Genomic DNA, 19,363 nt, shown 5'->3' with positions numbered 1-19,363 from the left:
TTGTTGTAAACCATGTGCGTTTAAAATTCATCTAATCAATTTGTTTAATAGTTTGCTTTTTTTGCTTTTTTTTGAAACAGTAAAAAATTTTAGCATAATTTTTATATATAATTAATTTTTCGTTTGTTTTATGTTTTAAGTAATTAACGTACAACTTTTGTTTATTTTTAGATGACTTCTGCAAACTCTTTGTAACCCAATGCAATTTTATGCTTTTAGCTTTGATTTTTAAATTAAGCTTAGGGAAATTAGCATTGCAAATATCAAAAAAAGGTTTTTTTTAAAAAAGGAGTTTTAGGCTAAGTTTTTATAATCAGAAAAGTTAAAAAGCTTCAATCAATAAGAGACAATTAGAGTAGTAGAGACAATTGCTCTTTGAAAGACTCAAGGTTTTCGTTTGAAAAATACGCTTTTTGAAAACTTGTTTTTCATTAGTAAGTAATTTTTTATCCATATTTATAGAAAGAAAATAGAAAATGTACTGATAAGGGGCGGATCAAGCATTTTTTAACCACCTCAAATTTGTAACTCCCTCAATTTGAGGATTTGCTCCATGTCTTGAAGTTAGCTCAAATTACAAATTTTAAAGATCAAAAAATGCTGCATCCGCCCCTGGATCTGATATGTCATTTTTGATTATGCCCTTTATTAAGGATTCGTCAGGTTTATATTAGGGATATCAGAGGTTAGATATTATCAATTAAAGTGTCGCTTGATTGAGTAATCTTGTCGGTTTGTTAATTACCGAACTATTTTCAAATATGTCAAAACCTTTTAATGTTATTATTAACCTGGTATAGAAAACAATCTAAATTTAGATCACCCAATAAGTAGAGATTTTTGTGTTTACTTTTTTTAATAATATCATTACATGAAAATGAATTAAACTTTTTAATATCACACGAAGGTGGGCGATACCAACAACATAGAACTTCAGACATCAGAGATGCTAATGTTATGCCGAGTAAAATATTGTAAGCCATTTTTAACAATAAAATGTAATCAAATTAAAACCCGGTAGTTCGAAATCAGTAAAAGAATTTACGTCATCCGAATAGCACCATGTTTCTGTCAAACAAATTGTATTAAATAGATGAGAAGTTACTTCAACAAAATTAATAAAAAGCTTCGAATTTTTTTTTAAACGTATATTAATATGAATAACATTAACATTGTTTTGATGAAGAAATTCTTTATATTGAACGACATTAAAATAAAAAAGTGCATTCATTGAAAATTTTAGGTAAATTATTTGATGAATACTTAAATTGGAAAAATCTTATGAATTAATAGAAAGCAAAACCTCTTTAACTCTTGAGTTGATGTTCAAAACGAGGCATTTTTTGAATAATACGTGCTTAAAAAGCTCATGTTTTTCATTTATTCATAGCTATGGTAGTTAATGCAATATAACCTGGCAAGTAACTACTTGCCTTCATTGAAAAAAAATTTATAGCTAGCAAAAACAAGGGAGTCGGTAATTTTTAATGCAGATAAATATGCATACCAAGCCTGGACTGTATATGGATTAAAATTTTATCAAAATTTATTTTTAAACTTCTTTATGTTTAAACTTCTTTAATTCTTGTATTAAAGTTTATGTTTAAACTTCTTTCATTCTTAAATTTAAGTTTATAGTTAAACTTCATTTCAGCCACATTTTTTTAAATTAATCACAGATACTAAAAAGAACATGTACTTAAAATAAAGTATACTATTTTGCTATCGAAGGAGCAAAATGGCAAATTGTCTCCTGATTATACTTTAGATTATACTAAATAAAGTAGAGTTAGTAGAATAAAATACTTTCCAGGAATTTGAGTTCTATAAATGCTTAGCAATGGCGTGTCTCCAGTCTTGAATATAGTAAAATCTTTGCTATTTTTAAATTGTCTAAAACAACTCCAGTTCTAATTGATAAGTTAAAAATATTGAAAAAAAAAAGAGCTTTAACTATGGATGAGATATCAAATGCTACATTGCTAAAAATAACGTTAATGTCTGAAGCTTTGTTGCTTTTTTATTGATTATTTTCCCTTATCAAATTTCTCTACCCTTAGATCAATTTCAGAAAGTAAAGTAGTATTGTCAGTAAAATGGTTATTAAATGCAGTACCATGGTTAGGCTCTCTTACACACCTAGCGAATTTAGAGGTACCTTTGCAAATTTAAGGAGCTTTTTTTTTTGTAGTATCTACTGTATATATGCATTAACTGTGTATTAGCCCTAATGACAGATTTTTTTTTGCAAGGTGTGTGTGTGTGTGGGGGGGGGGGGACTTCAATCTCTAGCCACAGCTTTAACTAAATGATTTGTTTGAATTATTAATTTTTAAAGTCAGCTTTTGGTCAATAAAAAAAAAACTTGTTAATTTTTTTAGATTCTTTATCTGTATACTCAACTTTCCTTAATTCTGGAGGTTAAAATTTTTGTTGTATAATAATTTCATTCATAACTGATACTTCATGCTTTTTTATATTGCCATTTAGTTTTTGCATTTTTTTTGAATTAATAGATTTCTTTTATTTTTTTATTTATTTGAATAAGCTCTAAAAAATAAGAATGTGTTGTTAAAGAAAGTATGATGTTTTTCATTTTTTTTACAAAAATATATATATATTTTTTTTTAAACAAAAAAGCAAAAACCACACAAATATTTAAAAAATATTTGTGTGGTTTTTGCTTTTTTGTTTAGTTTTTTTGAAGACTTTTTATTTTGCTATAACTCATAGACATTTTAAACATTTTTATTTTATTTTTTTATGGAAAGTGTTTGAAACAGTGTTCAAGAGAAGTAAATTTTAATAAATATGCTATAAGCAGAATTTATGGTTATTGGATTGTTGATAAACATTTGACCAACTTGTTTTCGATTACGATTCGTTAAATTTGCAATTAGATAAACTAATCAGTTTTTTCTGTTTTTTCATCGACATCAGTTGTTTTTTTTCATCAACATCAGTTGCTTTTTTAAAAAGTTTTTCATTTTTAACTATTAAGATTGAGTTTTGAGCAAGAAATTTTTTTTTTGGAAAAATACAAAAATTATGCATCTAATGTACAAATGTGGACTAAATAATGATAATGTTATAAATAAATAACTTTTTAATAATTTGTAACAACCATTTATTTTTGCTCATTTTTTATGCTATATAAATATATTTTATGCTATATAAATATATTTTATGGAAATTCTTTGTAAAATATATATCAAAAAGTTTTTAATCGTTGTTGGAAAAAGCTCTAAAAAACGTTTCCGGCGTTCCACCCTCATTCTCAAAGATACACGGACCGATAAAATTATTGGCCTTAACACCCCACCAAACAGTTTATTTGGATGAGTGCAACGTATGTTGGCGTGTTGTCCTTTGATTTTCAGAGCGACAGACAACCATAAAAACATGCAAATTTTAATTTTAGAACTAATTCTTTTTTACATCATCCGTTCTGTTATACTAAATTTTACTAATGTTTTTAATCTGCAACATTTTTATAATACGTATTTAAAATATGCAGATGTTTTATTTTAGTACCGTTAGTTCGATCGATGGAAGCTCGCGTCTTACAGATAAGTATCCCAAAAAATAGCTTTGCTAAGGTTCTTTAGATTTCTTTATTTTATATTTTTTCTAACAAAGGTAATATGAATAGTGACTTTTTTTGGTAGGAATAAAAAAAAGAAGTATAAAATAAGTCTGCGTGTCTAACGGACTTACGAAGTTAAAAAAAATCCCTGCACCATTTTTTTATCTTCAAAGATAGTAATTTATGTTTTTTAAGTCCAAAATTGAATGTTTGGTTGGGTGTTATTTTTAGAAACCGAATTTGATGTAAGGTTTTGTTATTTGTTTGATATAAGTAAAATTTGTTATAAAATTTTTGCTCTAAAATTTTTTAAAAGATTTTATTTCAAAGACGGGTTTGTTTATTATTGGAAAGATATTTACAACTACATTCCTAAAAATCTCCTCAATGACTGGAGCTATAGTTATTTTTATCTTTTTTCGTTTAAATTTCAATAGACGTCATAATCCACTGAAATTTCAATAGACGTCATAATCCACTGAAATTTCAATAGACTTCATAATCCACTGAAATTTCAATAGACTTCATCATCCACTGAAGTTTAAACAGCTATACTGGTTAGCCATAGATTTTTCGAAAGAGTTATTACAAAATTGAATTTCGGAATCCGTATCAGGGCTATTTTAGCGAGGAAATCATATTGTTATATTTAATATCATTAACGACAATTCTATCAAACTATTTGTTTTGTTTTTTTACCAAATCATTTTATTGATGATTTATATATAAAAGTTGCATTGCTTTTTTATTATTTAAAATATTTCAAAATTTATAAAAAGATTTAAACACGTAATTATTTTCTTAAAATCAAAAACGGAATTTTAAAGTTATTTTTGAATTAAAATAGTTTTTATTATATTTAAAATATAATTTATTATAAAATATATTATAACTATTTATACTGTTTTTAATCAACTTATCAAAATCTGTTTAAAAAAGGTGTTAGTAATGTATATTTAAAAGAGTTTTTTCTTTAAATAATTTTATTTATAAATTCTAACTTTGAATCAATAATGAATAGTTTAATTATCATTCTTTAATAGTTCGGTGACCAAACTATCAAAGACTATTTCCGTGTCTCCTGTCAAGCGTATCTTTTGACAGAGTGGATTGATAATGTGCCCTCATAGAGCTCGTATATCTGATTCATTGCTTGAAACTTTAGTTTTTCTTATATGTAAAAAAGCTTTCGACATATAGTTAATGCTAGCAACAAATATGAACATGTTTTTAATTAAAAGATGGTAATATTAGTTGTTAGCATTAAGCACAAAAATAAAGTATTTAAAGTTTTAATTTTTATGTATTTTTGTTTTTGGCTTTCGTATATATCTCCAAATTTATATTTTTATTGACTTCGTTGAACTCTGCGCATAACCTTGGTCTAATTTCACAGCATGTGGTTTTATTTTCACAGCATTTGCTGCCAGTTTTGTTAATAATTGTCCTTAACGTAAAGCTAAAATTTAAATCTTTGGTTATGAAAATGTTTGCGTAAGCCTTGACCTTAAAACTCTTGTTCTTGACCTTAAAACTTTTGAGTTTTGATATAAAACGATTTAAAAAATAAAAACTTTAGGAGACGGCATATAAAAACAACTTTTTAAGTTACGTTTTCTCCGCAATTTTTTTACTCATAACTTAGGTTTCAATACTATGGAAAAACATTATTCTGAGGTACATAACAAAATAATTCTTGTCGATATATATGTGTATATATATATACATATATATAAATATTTATATATATATATATATATATATATATATATATATATATATATATATATATATAGTATATTTTATCTTCAACACATAGATAAAATATTTTGTTATAACTAATCTTTTTAAACCAGTATCACATTAAATAGTTAAACTTTCCTTTTAAAAGTTATTAAAGAACAACATTTTTAGTTTAAACAAATCGTTTTTTTTTGACGATCGGTGTGGATTTGAAAATAAAACGTTAAAAAAAAAGCATTATAATATAAAAACTTTTGAACAATGCCCTTATTTATTTCAATTGAGGAAAGAAAGCTATATCCTGAATTTTTGCAGCGTCCTCATTTATTCCGCCTCTGTGAAGTAGTGCAAATAAAAAATTTAAAACATTTTTTAGCTTCCTACTTGAAAAGTTAAAACAAACTATTTTACATACATTAAAGAAAAAGTTTTTAAACTTTTTTGTGGAACAAATTCATAATTTAAATATTTATACAGTACAATAATGAAGTCGAAATTGCGCTCACTTCACTCATTTTTATATATTTTTTTGACTCGAAATTTTTTATCCACCTTTTTTTTCTTCTTAAAATTTAGTTAAATCGAACTAATTGTAGTGGCATGCTATTTTGGACAATAAAGTAGGAGTTTTTTTAACGCAAATTTACCGCTCGTTTATTCCAAAAATTAAGGGACTTAAAACTAAGACTGTCGTTTCCGGTTAAATATGGAATAGAGAACAGAGCAAAACTTATTTTTAAATAAGGTTTGTACCGCGTTTGTACATAAATAACCGAATTTTGTCAAATTTTTGGGAAACTAACGGAATTAATTTCTCTTGCTCTAGTCCATTTCGTTTTTTATATAATTTTATTAGGTTAATGCTTTGCCATTTATTCATTTATTTTTCTTCAGAAAATCAAGGACATTGTAATACGTCTTTCCATTTAAACTTCACATAATTTAACGTTATTACATTTATGTACAAGAGATTTTTAATTAATTCCTAATTCGTTGTAATTGCCTGTTTTAAAGCAATATAAATTAAATAAAAAATAATTTTATCATATATTTTGCTTAAAAACATAGTTTTTCCAAAAAATTTAAAACTGCATTTCAATTTTGGTTTTTCATTTCAAATCTCGATTTTAAAAAATTATTTTTTGTACAAATAGTTTAATTTATTAAAACCTATTGTCGCAAACCACAGGTGGTTAATGTGTATAGCCTTTGGGCGGTATAAACTGTTAAAAACTTGACAATATTATACATATTATATTACACTGAACAAAAAACTTCAAAATTATTTTTTTCTCTCAAGGTTCCTTTAAACTTATAACATTTCCTTCTATAAATAAAACTAAATTAAATTGTCAATCACGAGTACATATTTATTAAAAATTCATATTATCAAAAAAAAAAGTGCATTATTAAAAGCTTCATTTGAGAAAGAATGTAAAATATCACTAAGCAACAAAAAAATGTGTAAATTTTAACCTTAGCAACTCAAACGAATAGGAGCTTTGTTTGAAAAAAAAAAAAAAAAAAAAAGAAAAAAAAAAGAAAGAAAAAGCACCTGAATAAATTGAGTAAAGCTTTACACTACGCATATTATATAGTTCTAAATATTGAAATCACACGACATGAGTAATATATTTTGCTTAAATAGAGATGATGTACCTTCAACCTTTCATGACCCGTATATAGAACAAGGTTACAGACGACCAAATTTATCCGTTTTAGACTGTTTAAAAAGTGCCACAGCTTTCAAATGCAACGAATCATTCAATATAATATCACATTTTTTAGCGACAATATATTTTGTAAATATATTCATATCGACATTTAGCGGTGATGTAAATATTTTGGATAGACATACATGGCCTTTAGTCTGCCATGCATTTGGAAATATAGCATTCACCTTTATGAGTACTATAGCACACACATTTAACTCAATGTCGGTAAAAATACGACACCGATGTTTTTATTTAGATTATGCGTCAATTTCAATTTATGCTGTCGGAGCTGGTCAAACATTTTTCTATTATACACAACCGTCAAATACAAGAAGTTTTTTTTTTACGTCATCGATATTTTTTAACATTGGCTGTGTTTCTATAGCAATTTTAGCAACACTATTAAATTGTATATCAAGATTTAAATGGAATTCAATGAAGTATACCATTCGAACCTTAACATATGTCGTAGCATTTTTTTGGAATGTAACGCCATATTTTTGCAGACTGCAAACATGCGTCAACGAAGCGGATTGTAATTATAACAGTTTGTGGTTGTTTGTAGCTCACGCCATTTTTTTCATTCTTGCTGCTATCGCTAATATCACTAAACTACCAGAAAAGGTGTTCCGTGGAACATTCGATCACTTCGGACAAAGTCACAATTTGATGCACATTTTCGTTACTATTGGTTGCGTTCTGCAGTTCGAGTTTGCGAAACAAGAAATGAAGCGCAGCATTAAGATGGATTATAAAACACTTGATTATAAACAATCCGTTTACTATATGGCTGTATCATCAATCGTGTGTATTTCAATTGCTTTGTTTGTTAGCGCTGAAGATGTTCCAGTTAAAAAGCGTCAGTGAGATCAAACAAAAGTCTCATGGACGATTAAGTAGATCATCTAACCAGTCGCATAAATCCTTTAAAAAATGTGGGCAATAAATTATTGCAAAATTTACCAAACCGATGTAAATGTTGAAATACATAATAAACAAGGAAAGATATAAATGTGGTATATATCACAATTACCAAAATACTTTTATCAAAATTTATAAGAAAATTTTTTTTAGTTTACCATCTTTTAATTCTTTAAAATCTATTTAATAATAAAAATGTAGTTTACAATCATACATCATTAATTTACATTATTAAGGTCATATAGATGTTGAATTTTATAAAGAAGGCTGCGTATGAACTTTTTTGTTTTATATATATATATTAAAAAATAATATACTTTGATATAACTATATATTTGCAATATTACACTGACCTACAGCCGTCAGCATCATCAGATGTAATAATGTAATATACACTTGATAATGCTGACCGCTCTAGGTCAGCGTAATATTGCAAATATATAATTATACCAAAATATATTTTAAAAAGTTTATACGCAGCCTTCTTTATCAAATTCAACATATATAAGTATCGTATAACAAGAATATGAATTTAATATATATGTATATATATATATATATATATATATATATATATATATATATATATATATATATATATATATATATATATATATATATTGAAAAAATAAAAAAAATATAATAATAGTATAGTAGAAGTAAATGAAAATTTTATAAATAGCGAACTTTAAACTTTTTGCAAGTCATTCAAAACAAGTCATAATCATAAAACACATAAGCATATAAAAACACATAAAAAATTTGAGCACATAAAAAGAGCACATAAAAAAAAAAAGCACATAAAAAATTTGAATCTTGAACAACAAATTTCCCGGGCACTTTAAAATGTAATTTCTTCCCAAGTCCCAATTTTACATATTTGGAATGAGAAAGAATTTTCTGACGACAAACAAACAAACAAAAAAAACATCTGGGGATGTGTTACAAGGTTTTAAAGCATGTTCCTATGCACCGTAGCAGAAGTAAAATAAACTCCTTCTAACACGAATCTGTTTGTATTTCTACAACTTAAATAATATAATAGCAAAGAAACTGTAAACGTCACAAAAATTTTTGAAACATTTTTATTCTTTTTATTTCTATTTTTTTTATTCTTTATAATTATTTCCAAACTAATTAGCTTATTTCAATTTTATTTTTAATTAGCTTTTTTTGTTTGTTTGTTTTTGTTTTGTTAAAATTGAACTTGAAATAATTGTTTCATATTTATTTTTCATCAAAGAAAAAAAAATTAATTTGATTGATGTTAAATAATGATTTACATAGAAACTTTTATTTGAATTATCACATAATCATTGTGTCTTCTGTCAAATTATCTTCTGTCAAATTAAACATAATTAAGGGAATTTTTAGGTCATAAATTTTTGTGCCAAATTTAAACTTATCATAATTTTATGCAAATATTTTTTTGTGTTACAAAAAATATTTTTTTAAAGTTCTTTGTTAACGACAAAAATTTATGAATAATTAATTTCATACTTGTTCAAAGAAAATCTTTTTATAATTTTTGGAAAATTTTTACTATTATAATTATTAAAATGTTATTTAAAAAGCCATTTTTAAAAATTGTTTATTTTTGGTTTTTATTTCATTTGCTTTGTATTACTTTTTTCTAATTGTCTAAAATGTTACTTTTGTGACTTTTTAATTGCGAATTGCAGATTGTCTATTGACTTATCTATTGTTACTTACGACTTGATTGTATCAGTCTTATTAATATATTGGTATCTTTAATTTATTATTTCATAATTTATATTGAATATATTTATTTTTTATTTGATTATTTTTACAATTACAATAAAACATGTCAGTTACACAAAATTATGCAAATATTGTGATCAGTTAGACACATTTACAAAAATATTGTGATCAGTTACAAACAGTTACAATAATATAATGACTATCTATGAAAAATTAATAAACTATTAAAAAAAAAATTACCAAAAATTAAATTTTTGAATAATTAAGTAAAGTCATTTAGTGAATTCCAAAAAATATGCTTAAAAAACTCTCAAAAATAGCTAACACGTCTGTAAAATAGCTAACAGGTCTGTAAAATAGCTAACAGGCAAATTTCTTTTGTGCAACGGGATTCTCTACTAGCATGTGTTTTTTGAACACATGAAAATCAATAATAAAAGCTTTTATTGTCAAATTGTTGTGTCCAAAATACATGTTCCAATTCAAGTTATTATAAGAAATGTCTTAAACTAAATGCACAGAAACATGCTATAAAATCAAAGAGAACTTTATGAGGTATGTTACATTTATGATCACAGCTGTATATATAGATACTATATATTGATAATATCAATGATATAAATGTTCTTTCTAAAAATTATTGTAAATGTTAATATTGCTTTTCTACATCAAAAAATCAGTTTTATTAATACTGTAATAGACATATAAACAACATTAAAATATAACTATATTACTAATATATTTATACATATAAATTGTATATCTGTCGAAGATGTATAATTTATAATATCTGTCAAAGATGTAGAAGCTATAATATCTGTCAAAGACCTAAAACTAGAATATATGTCAAAGATGTAGCTGAAAAACTCTCTATGCTTGTTGGCAATATTGTAATCAAGTAATTTTATGTCACCATAAGAAGTTTGCTTTTTACATTGTTACTTTTATAGGCAGAAATTATCTTCTATAACAATTTCTTGTCAAAAGAGTGAAAACTCATCTTCTTTTCTATCATTACGTAGTTTACTTTTTAATTCATTATTCAGCGATGGGAGGACTAAGAATCCTTAGAAGATTCATTATCTTTATTATCTTCAATTGTATAAACTTTTGTCAACAATTTTTTAATTTCTTGACGCATAACGGTTTCATTTCGCATTGAAAATAATTTTCTTTTTTTTTTAACTTTTTGTTGTATTTTTAGGATTTTGTTAGTAAATTAGTAGACCAATTAAATTAAAACACTTAAATTAGACAAACTAAACGACGTTGTGTAAATCTAATACTCAGTGCATCAGCCAAATCAACGTTCAAAACTGAATATTGCTGTTCTAATTTATCTAAATTAAATCAAAAAGTTGTTTCCACAGTGACGACATTTAATTCTCTTCTGCATAATATATAACTCTGGTTTAAGAAATTGTTCCAACGTATCCAGCAGACTATTCAGCCTTGTCTGACAATCAAGAACCAAATTTAACTTCTTGCCTTCTTCATGTAGGATATACTTTTATAAAAATATATTATTTTTAAGAGGAGAGTTTTAAAGATTCACAACTTTTTTTTTTTTTTAATTAGATCTTTGTATTTCCTAACTAATTCAGCAGATTGTTGATCCAAAATAGTTAAACTGCAGTTTTCATGTACAACTTCATCGCCATCAGTGGTATCTTGTTCATCTTCTTCTTCACAATTTTTACGTGTAGTCAAAAGTTCTTTAACTTCTCCTTTTTTTTTTTTTCTTGTACAAGGTAACAATAACCACAAGTTGTATATCATGAGCAAAGTTGTTGATGGCAAGGCATCAAACTACTGACTTTATCACACTTGCTCTATCAGTAGTTATGGCAATAGTGTTTTTAGGAAGTCAATATCAAAACTATTAAGCCATTCTGCCACTAACTTGATGCAATATTCTGCATTACACGATTAACAGATTTTAAATAATCAAAGATTAATGTATTTTGCCTCCACGTTCTAATTTAAGTATTTCTAATAACTTTGTGTCTTTTTAGTACAAATGAATTGTGTAATTTAAATTCTGCAAATCATGTGGGTCCCGCATTAATTAATGCAGAATCTCGCATACAGTGGAACAATACAGGATACCTTGAGATTGCGGGATCCTGCTTTGCGTGATTGCAATCCCTAAAGTAAGGGGTCCAAAATTCTATATTTTTTGTTTAACCAATTATTCTTGATTAATTTTTTTAGAAAAGTTAAATAAACAATTTAGTTTTTGCTAATTTTTTTGTGGTTGATTTACTACTTTAATTTTCAACATTTTAAAAATATAAAAAAATTTTAAAACTTTAAAATCTTTGCAGCGTGTAAAGCTATGCAACTTTATGTTAAAATTTATGCAATTTAAATTTTGATTGGATAACTTTGAATTAAAATGAATGAAAGTTGCGTTTGAACAAAAATAAGTTTATCAAGTGTAAAAATTGGCTTTAATTTACTAAGGTAGAAAATACTTTGTAATTAATTTTGTAAACTGAATTTAGATACAGATAAAATGAAAAATATTGCAACAAGAAGTAACAAACTCATAAATAAATAAATCATAAACTTGTAAGACAAATAAATCAAAATTAATAAACTTCTTTAGAAATCTCCCAGTAATTGATGAATTTTATCATACAAAATTGTTTGACAATAAATTATCTTTTGGAAATTTTCATTAAATAAGATTGACTAATCAGTAGTTGTAGAAGCAGTTTGTATACACACATCAAAAAACTTGGATGATTGTATTATTCTTGCAAATAGTTTATCAAAATTCAGCTATATTTCTTTGATAGAAAATAAGTATTATGGGTTTTGGAAAAAGATACAACAATGAAATAACTGATGATTTATGTTTTTAATCAGGTTTTTGCAATTTATAAAATAATAATAACGTTTAATTATTAATAAATAAAATTAAACTTAAGCGTCAGCGTGGTACTCATTGCAATTGGCTTCAGAAATCCTGTCAATTAGAAAATTCCTTGTAGTAATATACTTAAATATCCAAACATTGTGAAATCAAGATTTAGGTAATTTAGAAAAATTTTGGGAAATGTGTCTCATTGTTAAAAAATATATAATACAGTCGGAACCAGTGACTAAAACAACTGAGACAGAGCGGTTTAGCAAAAAAAGAACTGGAAGCTTTACATTAGGCGTCCAAGAGGCACCCCATTTACTTGTGAATCAGATGTCAATAAATATATTGAAAAAGCGAATAATATGTTAAATGTCAAAAACGATTGATGAATGGGATGTTTATTTTAGCAATACAGTAGATCATTGGAGCAAAGATCCACTATATTTAAAATCATAGTTGTTGATAAAAATACAAAAAAACGCTGCCTTATGTCTACAAAAAAATAATTTAAAATTTCTACTTAACTTGGAAAGTCATCACAACAATTGACAATCACCTATGATGACTTTTTTTTTTGTTTCTAAGGTGCTTCAAGAAGAACTAAAGGTCTTATCACAAAGCACCGTGGAAGAGCAATTTAACTAGAAAGTTTACACTTCTGAGGACAGTTAACAATTGACACTTAACAGGAAGTTTTACTATTCCTTCCTCATCAATGTCGCTTATCTGGTCTGAGCCAACATCAAACCTCAGACCTCTTGATTTTGTGAAAGAACTCAAATCCCTGCACCATGGTTACCCACACTGGCCTTCAAAAAATTCAAGATCGATAAAAATGTTAACGAAAACTGTTTCCAGATTCTTTAAGAACTCTTTTTGTACATCATAAATCTGTTGAAATTAAAATCCTAGCAAGTTTTTAAATGACTTTCAAATCGTCAATTTTTTTCCTAAAAACGCCATTGTTCGGTTTAAATCACTTAAAGCATTTGTGTATATTTCTGGTTTTAAATTAAAAAAATTTTGTGTTAATAAATAGCTAAAACTCTATTAAACTAAACTAATAAAGTTTTGAGCTTTTATCAAGTAATTATAAACGGAAATGACAACAAATGTGAGAAGTAATGACTATGATATTATTTATGCATATAAGTGTAAAGTCTTTATCTTTGACAACTTCTATATTTTTTGGAAAATTATGAATTAAATCTTTAAAAATAAGTATTGAGTACTACACTTTTGATATGCCCAACAAATCAGCAAATCATGATGAATCTAGAGTAAAAGTGTGTGCACCATGTGGGAAAAAATAATTTCAAAAAAAGTCTCAGCAGTTAGCAGTCACAGAAAAGATACAACAAATTAAAATGTATATAAATTCAGAGTGATATTTTTATTCAAAATTTATAGGTAATAAAGGTTCAAATTCAATAACCATTTGTTCATATTGCAAATCAGAAATTGGAAAGGGACTGTCCCATTATTGCAAGCTAACTTGTGGCCCGGATAACATACCTGTAATTGTCTTGCAGAAGTGTTCTCCGGAGCTCTTGTCTATACTCTTAAAACTATTCAATAAGTGCTTATCAGAGTCTTGTTTTCCAGCCTGCTGGAAAGCAGCATCTGTTATCCCTATCTTCAAAAATTCTAACGAACGATCTGATTCATCTAACTACCGTCCCATAAGTCTTCTTCCTATCATTAGCAAGGTTTTGAATCTTTAATTAACAAACACTTAATTTCTCATCTTGAATCTAATAACTTGCTTTCTGACCATCAATATGGATTTCGATCTTCTTGTTCTACAGCTGATTTGCTAACAGTAATAACTGATAAGTTTTATCGTGCATTAGATAAAGGTGGAGAGGTTAAGGCCGTCGCTCTTGACATTTCCAAAGCTTTTGATAAAGTTTGGCATGCTGGTCTTCTCCATAAGCTTTCTTCTTATGGTGTATCCGGCAACATCTTTAAGATTATTGAATCCTTCCTTTCCAATCGTAGTATAAAAGTTGTCCTCGATGGACAGCACTCTTCTTCTTATTCTGTAAGTTCAGGGGTTCCTCAAGGTTCTATCCTTGGCCCTATACTCTTTTTAATTTACATTAACGATCTTCCAGATAATCTCACATCTAAGGTGGCATTGTTTGCTGATGATACTACCATTTACTCTTGCCGTGATAAGAAACCAACACCCTCTGATTGCTTGGAGGGGCATTTGAGCTTGAAAAGGATCTCACTTCTGCTACAGTATGGGGCTCACAGTGGCTGGTGAACTTTAATTCAGATAAAACTCAATTTTTTTCAGCCAATCGTTATCGCAATAATTTAGATCTTCCTATATTTATGAATAGTGATGTACTCGATGAGTCATCTACTCTTCATCTTCTAGGATTAGATGAAGATCAAATCAGTTGCAAAATTAGCATCTGCTAAGGTTGCATCTCTTTATCGAGCTCGTCACTTTCTTACTTCGGGTTCTATTCTCTATCTTTGTAAATCTCAAATCCGGCCTTGTATGGAATACTGTTGCCATATCTGGGGCGGATCTTCTAATGATGCCCTTTCTCTCTTAGACAAGGTGCAAAAACGCATTGTAAACATAGTTGGACCTGCTCTTGCAGCCAACCTCCAACCACTATCACATCGTCGTAATGTTGCTTCTCTTTCTCATTTCTACAAATACTATAATGGGCACTGCTCTAAAGAGCTAGCGTCTCTTGTGCCATCTACTAAAATTCATTCTCGTGTTACTCGTCATTCAATTAAGTGTCATCCTTTTTTTGTGACTGTTCCTAAATGCTCCAAAAACGCTTATTCGTCTAGTTTTTTTCCTCGAACATCAACTCTTTGGAATTCGCTTCCTTCATCTTGCTTTCCTGATTCATATAATTTGCAATCCTTTAAGTCATCTGTCAATCGTTATCTTGCTCTACAATCTTGATCTTTTCTCTTCCAGTAACTTCCAACTTTAATTAGTGGCTGCTTGCAGCCTTGTTGGAAGCGAAGATGTTTAAAAAAAAAAAACTGAATCTGCAGAAAATATTGAATTTTTTAAAAATAAAAAACAACTAGAAAAAGAAAAAGACCAGTTAACATTACTTAAAACTAAGGCAGATAATCAGATAGATTCAAGTAAAAAAAATATCTGCTCAGAGCTTTATTCAAAAGGAAGATACAAATCACATATCTTTTTAAAACCTGATATAGCCAAAAAAGTCAACTTTCCAAGCCAATGCTTGAATAACTTTCAGGTAAATACTTCAAATGTGATGGAGAAATGTACTAATTTTATTAGATCCAATATAGGTAAAAAGGCTGTTCTTGCTTATCACAGAGAACAGGCATCAGAAAAATCTAAATCTTTGAAAAATTTATATCAGATTACACAAGATATGTTTGATGTAGAAGGTGAATCTAAAGAAAAAGCAAAGAGAACAATTTGTTGGGCAGATTCACAAGATATTGTGGATGCCGTGATGATAGCTAAAGAGATTAATAAAAAAGTATACATTAAGGTATCATTGTATTTTATATTTACATTAAAATTTAATTTTTAATTTGTAATATAATTTTCAGAAGTAAATTTGTTTAATTTAAGTAATGGCTGACGGAGGCCAGGGTTTTCTAAAAATTAGTGCAACAATTTTACCAGAAAGTTATCACCCAGAGCTAAATCGTGAATTAACCGAGGATGAAACTGAGGAGTTAAAAAACTTGGAAGAACTGAGCTTTCCTAAAAAAAAAAAGATTCTTGTATTCTGAAGGGGGTACAGCTAGCAAAAAAGGAAAGTTAACAGGTGTTCACAGATTAATAACGCTTTGTATAGTACTTCAAATCAAAGAATCTTATGAAAACATGAAACTGTTGTTTACTCTAATTAAGTTCTTGTAATTAAGTTAATTAAGTTAGATAGGATTCCTTTTGTTTTTGTAGCTAATTTTAAATTAATTTTGGTTGTTAATGGTCTGCAGACAGCCACTTCAACAAATCCTTGTCCATATTGCTACGTTAATTTACGGTCACTCCGAGGACACACAGGAGGAAGAAAATATATGCGATGTAAACTGCAATTTAGATATTTCTTTCAAATCTTTAAACAATAGATGTGCAGGTTTGCGAACATATGGTAATCTGAGAAAATGCTACAACATGTTTCAAATAATTTTCTGTTATCGATGTATTTTCACCTGTTTAATAATAAACATTTAATATATGTTTAATATATATTTTATTAGGTTTCAGCTATTAGGAGGAATAAAAAAAAGAGATGCCCCAAACACTATGAGCACAGTGAACCTTCTACTTTTTAACGTTGTTATATTTAATGTTAGTTATAGCTAAATGCCCTCTTCCTGAATTACATTCAATACAAGGATTCGTCAATCATGTTTTTTGGAACGGAATTTGGCTTCTTTTAGGCAGATAAAATGCCATGCTATGGCCCTTAAAGTTAAAACTGATTTCAAAAAATTACCAGGTGAGAATTTGATAAAAAATTTAGAGACAGTATACGAAGTTAACTCATTTAAAATCAAAATGAGTTAACTCATATACTTTGTTTAGGGTGAGGTCTTTGAAGGCAATGCATGTCATAAGCTACTTCAACATGCAGATAAACTTCTTGAAACTGATGTCCTTGGTAAAGTTAGCCCGTTATTGTTGTTACCTTTAGTTTCATTGCTAAAAGCAATGGACAATGTTATCAAATGTTATTTTGGAACCAGAAAAGTTTTGCACAATTTATCTCATTACTTGCAAGTTTTGAAAACAATGTTTTAGACAATGGATTTATCTGAAATTCTCAAAATCCACATAATTCTTAAACACATTGAATAATGCCTTTGTAAACTGAAATCAGATTATGGACTAGGATTTGTATCTGAACAAGCCGGAGAGTCAATCCATAGAGAATTTTTAAAGTATTGGTCATGATATCAAATTAATATAATCACTGATGTGTCATATGGGGAGCGATTGATGAAAGCTGTTGTGGAATTTAGTTCGAGACATTTATAATACTTTTATTTTCTATTTATTTTAATTTTATTTGGTTGAACCCCGTTTTTTTAAACATTATTTATGAAATATCGATAAAAAATTTTTTTTTACTTCTTTTGATTCTAATTCACTAAGCAATTGCTCCAATTAAATTTAGAGTATGCAAAAGTGTGGTTTTATTGCGTATTGTAGATTTATGATAACTTTCAAAAGTATTGCAGATAGCTGAAGTAATTAATATATGAAATAATAACAACTTTAGAACTTACAGTTTTCTCCATTACCATATGCCAGATGAAAAAATATATTTTGAATTAATGATTAAATTAAAAGTTAGTTATAAATCATGGACGAGCAGTTAAGATTTTAATTTCAACAGATTTGTGATCTACAAAAAAAGTATAAAAAGGATCTGCAAACAGTTTTTGTTGACATTTTTATCAATCTTGAATTTGTTGAAGGCCAGTGTGTGCAATGGAGTTATTTCACATTTTCACTAGTAATTGTTACAAATTGTTTCTTATATAGTGTAATTTCATGTATAATGCCTAATTTTTTGTTGTATTTATAACTACACATGACTACATATTTTATTGATGAAACGTAAAAAAAAATTTACCCCGGATTCTCCTTTGATAATATTAATGATTTCATTTAATTTAACAATTGTTTTGTCAAAATAATCACTTTTATTGAAATTGAAGTAGAAGGGAAAATATTTATAATGAAAAAAAGTATTAAGCAATTTGAAATCAGCAATAAAAAATTAATTAAGAAAAAGTGGACAAAACACACAAAATCCAAAAAAAGTTAATTTTTGACCCCTTAAAAAATATAAAATTGTGTTGTTGAAAATTGACTAAAAAGTAAATTCACTCTTAAACAGGGTTTAAAAGTATAGCCCTTAGATAGCCTGACTTTTCTCATGGTTCTTGCTTTCTTAAATAAAGTAAAGAATGCTAATTATCCTTATGAGTTGGAGAAGTTCTAAAAACCAGCTAGTATTTCAATGCCTAATTAGATTTAAAATGATACCTCTCCCTAAAAAAAAAAACCACATACCTCTTGATTATTTTGTTCTTCACTGGCAATATGAAAATCTAATATAAAAATCAAATAAAACTTTATTAATTAATGGACATTGATTAAAATTTTAAGATTTAAAATTAAGAGCATTAAGATTTGACTTTCTTACCTGTGTGACTATCAGAAATTGCTAAAAGCTTGTCTAAGTCAACATCTTGAGACAACCTATTTTCCTCTTGTTTAATAACTGATTCTAGATTTTCCATTTTTGTGAGTTCTGCTTCAGAAGTTTGCTTGTTTAAATCTATTATAGATTCAAAGCTATTATATAAGTTTTTACTTGAAAGAATTTCAGTTTGATTACTTGCATCTTTATAAATAATTGATCTTTCTTTATTCTCCCTACAGTTCTTTGGTTTTTGTGTTAGATTGGAATTTGTTATGTTAATGTGGAAATCAGAACAAGGTACAATTTTTTCTCTCAAAATTTCAAAAGCTTTGGTATAGCAATCAATAGAAGGACAATTATTAGAGCGATTTTTATCATCTGGTTCTTCATAGTCAAGAATATCATTTTTCAAGCTTTCAACACAATATTGACACTCATTTTTCTAAATTATATATATATATATATATATATATATATATATATATATATATATATATATATATATATATATATATATATATATATATATATATGTATATATATATGTATATATATGTATATATATATGTATATATATATATATATATATATATATATATATATATATATA

At 27.0% G+C, this 19,363-nt stretch overlaps 2 protein-coding genes across 2 annotated transcripts in view; one reads left to right on the top strand and one right to left on the bottom strand.

Moving 5' to 3' along the window:
- Nucleotides 1-6,611: 6,611 nt before the first annotated feature.
- LOC101238827 (uncharacterized) overlaps nucleotides 6,612-19,363 on the bottom strand; it is a 19,776-nt gene continuing 7,024 nt past the window's right edge. The window contains exons 6-8 of the mRNA XM_065805923.1: nucleotides 18,754-19,195; nucleotides 18,621-18,658; nucleotides 6,612-7,968 (exon numbers count right to left, since the gene is read on the bottom strand). Of these exons, the coding sequence (XP_065661995.1) occupies nucleotides 7,927-7,968; nucleotides 18,621-18,658; nucleotides 18,754-19,195 (522 nt within the window). The 3' untranslated portion in view covers nucleotides 6,612-7,926. The remainder of the gene's footprint in view (nucleotides 7,969-18,620; nucleotides 18,659-18,753; nucleotides 19,196-19,363) is intronic.
- Nucleotides 6,952-8,178, top strand: LOC105844090 (membrane progestin receptor gamma-B). Its single transcript, XM_065805922.1, has one exon. The coding sequence runs from the start codon at nucleotides 6,952-6,954 to the stop codon at nucleotides 7,909-7,911; it is 960 nt and encodes a 319-aa protein (XP_065661994.1). The 3' UTR covers nucleotides 7,912-8,178.

Source organism: Hydra vulgaris, chromosome 09, assembly GCF_038396675.1.
Source record: "Hydra vulgaris chromosome 09, alternate assembly HydraT2T_AEP".
NCBI classification, from domain to species: domain Eukaryota; kingdom Metazoa; phylum Cnidaria; class Hydrozoa; order Anthoathecata; family Hydridae; genus Hydra; species Hydra vulgaris.
Note: the sequence above shows the minus strand (reverse complement) of the source record. Positions and strands in the feature narration are given on the sequence as shown.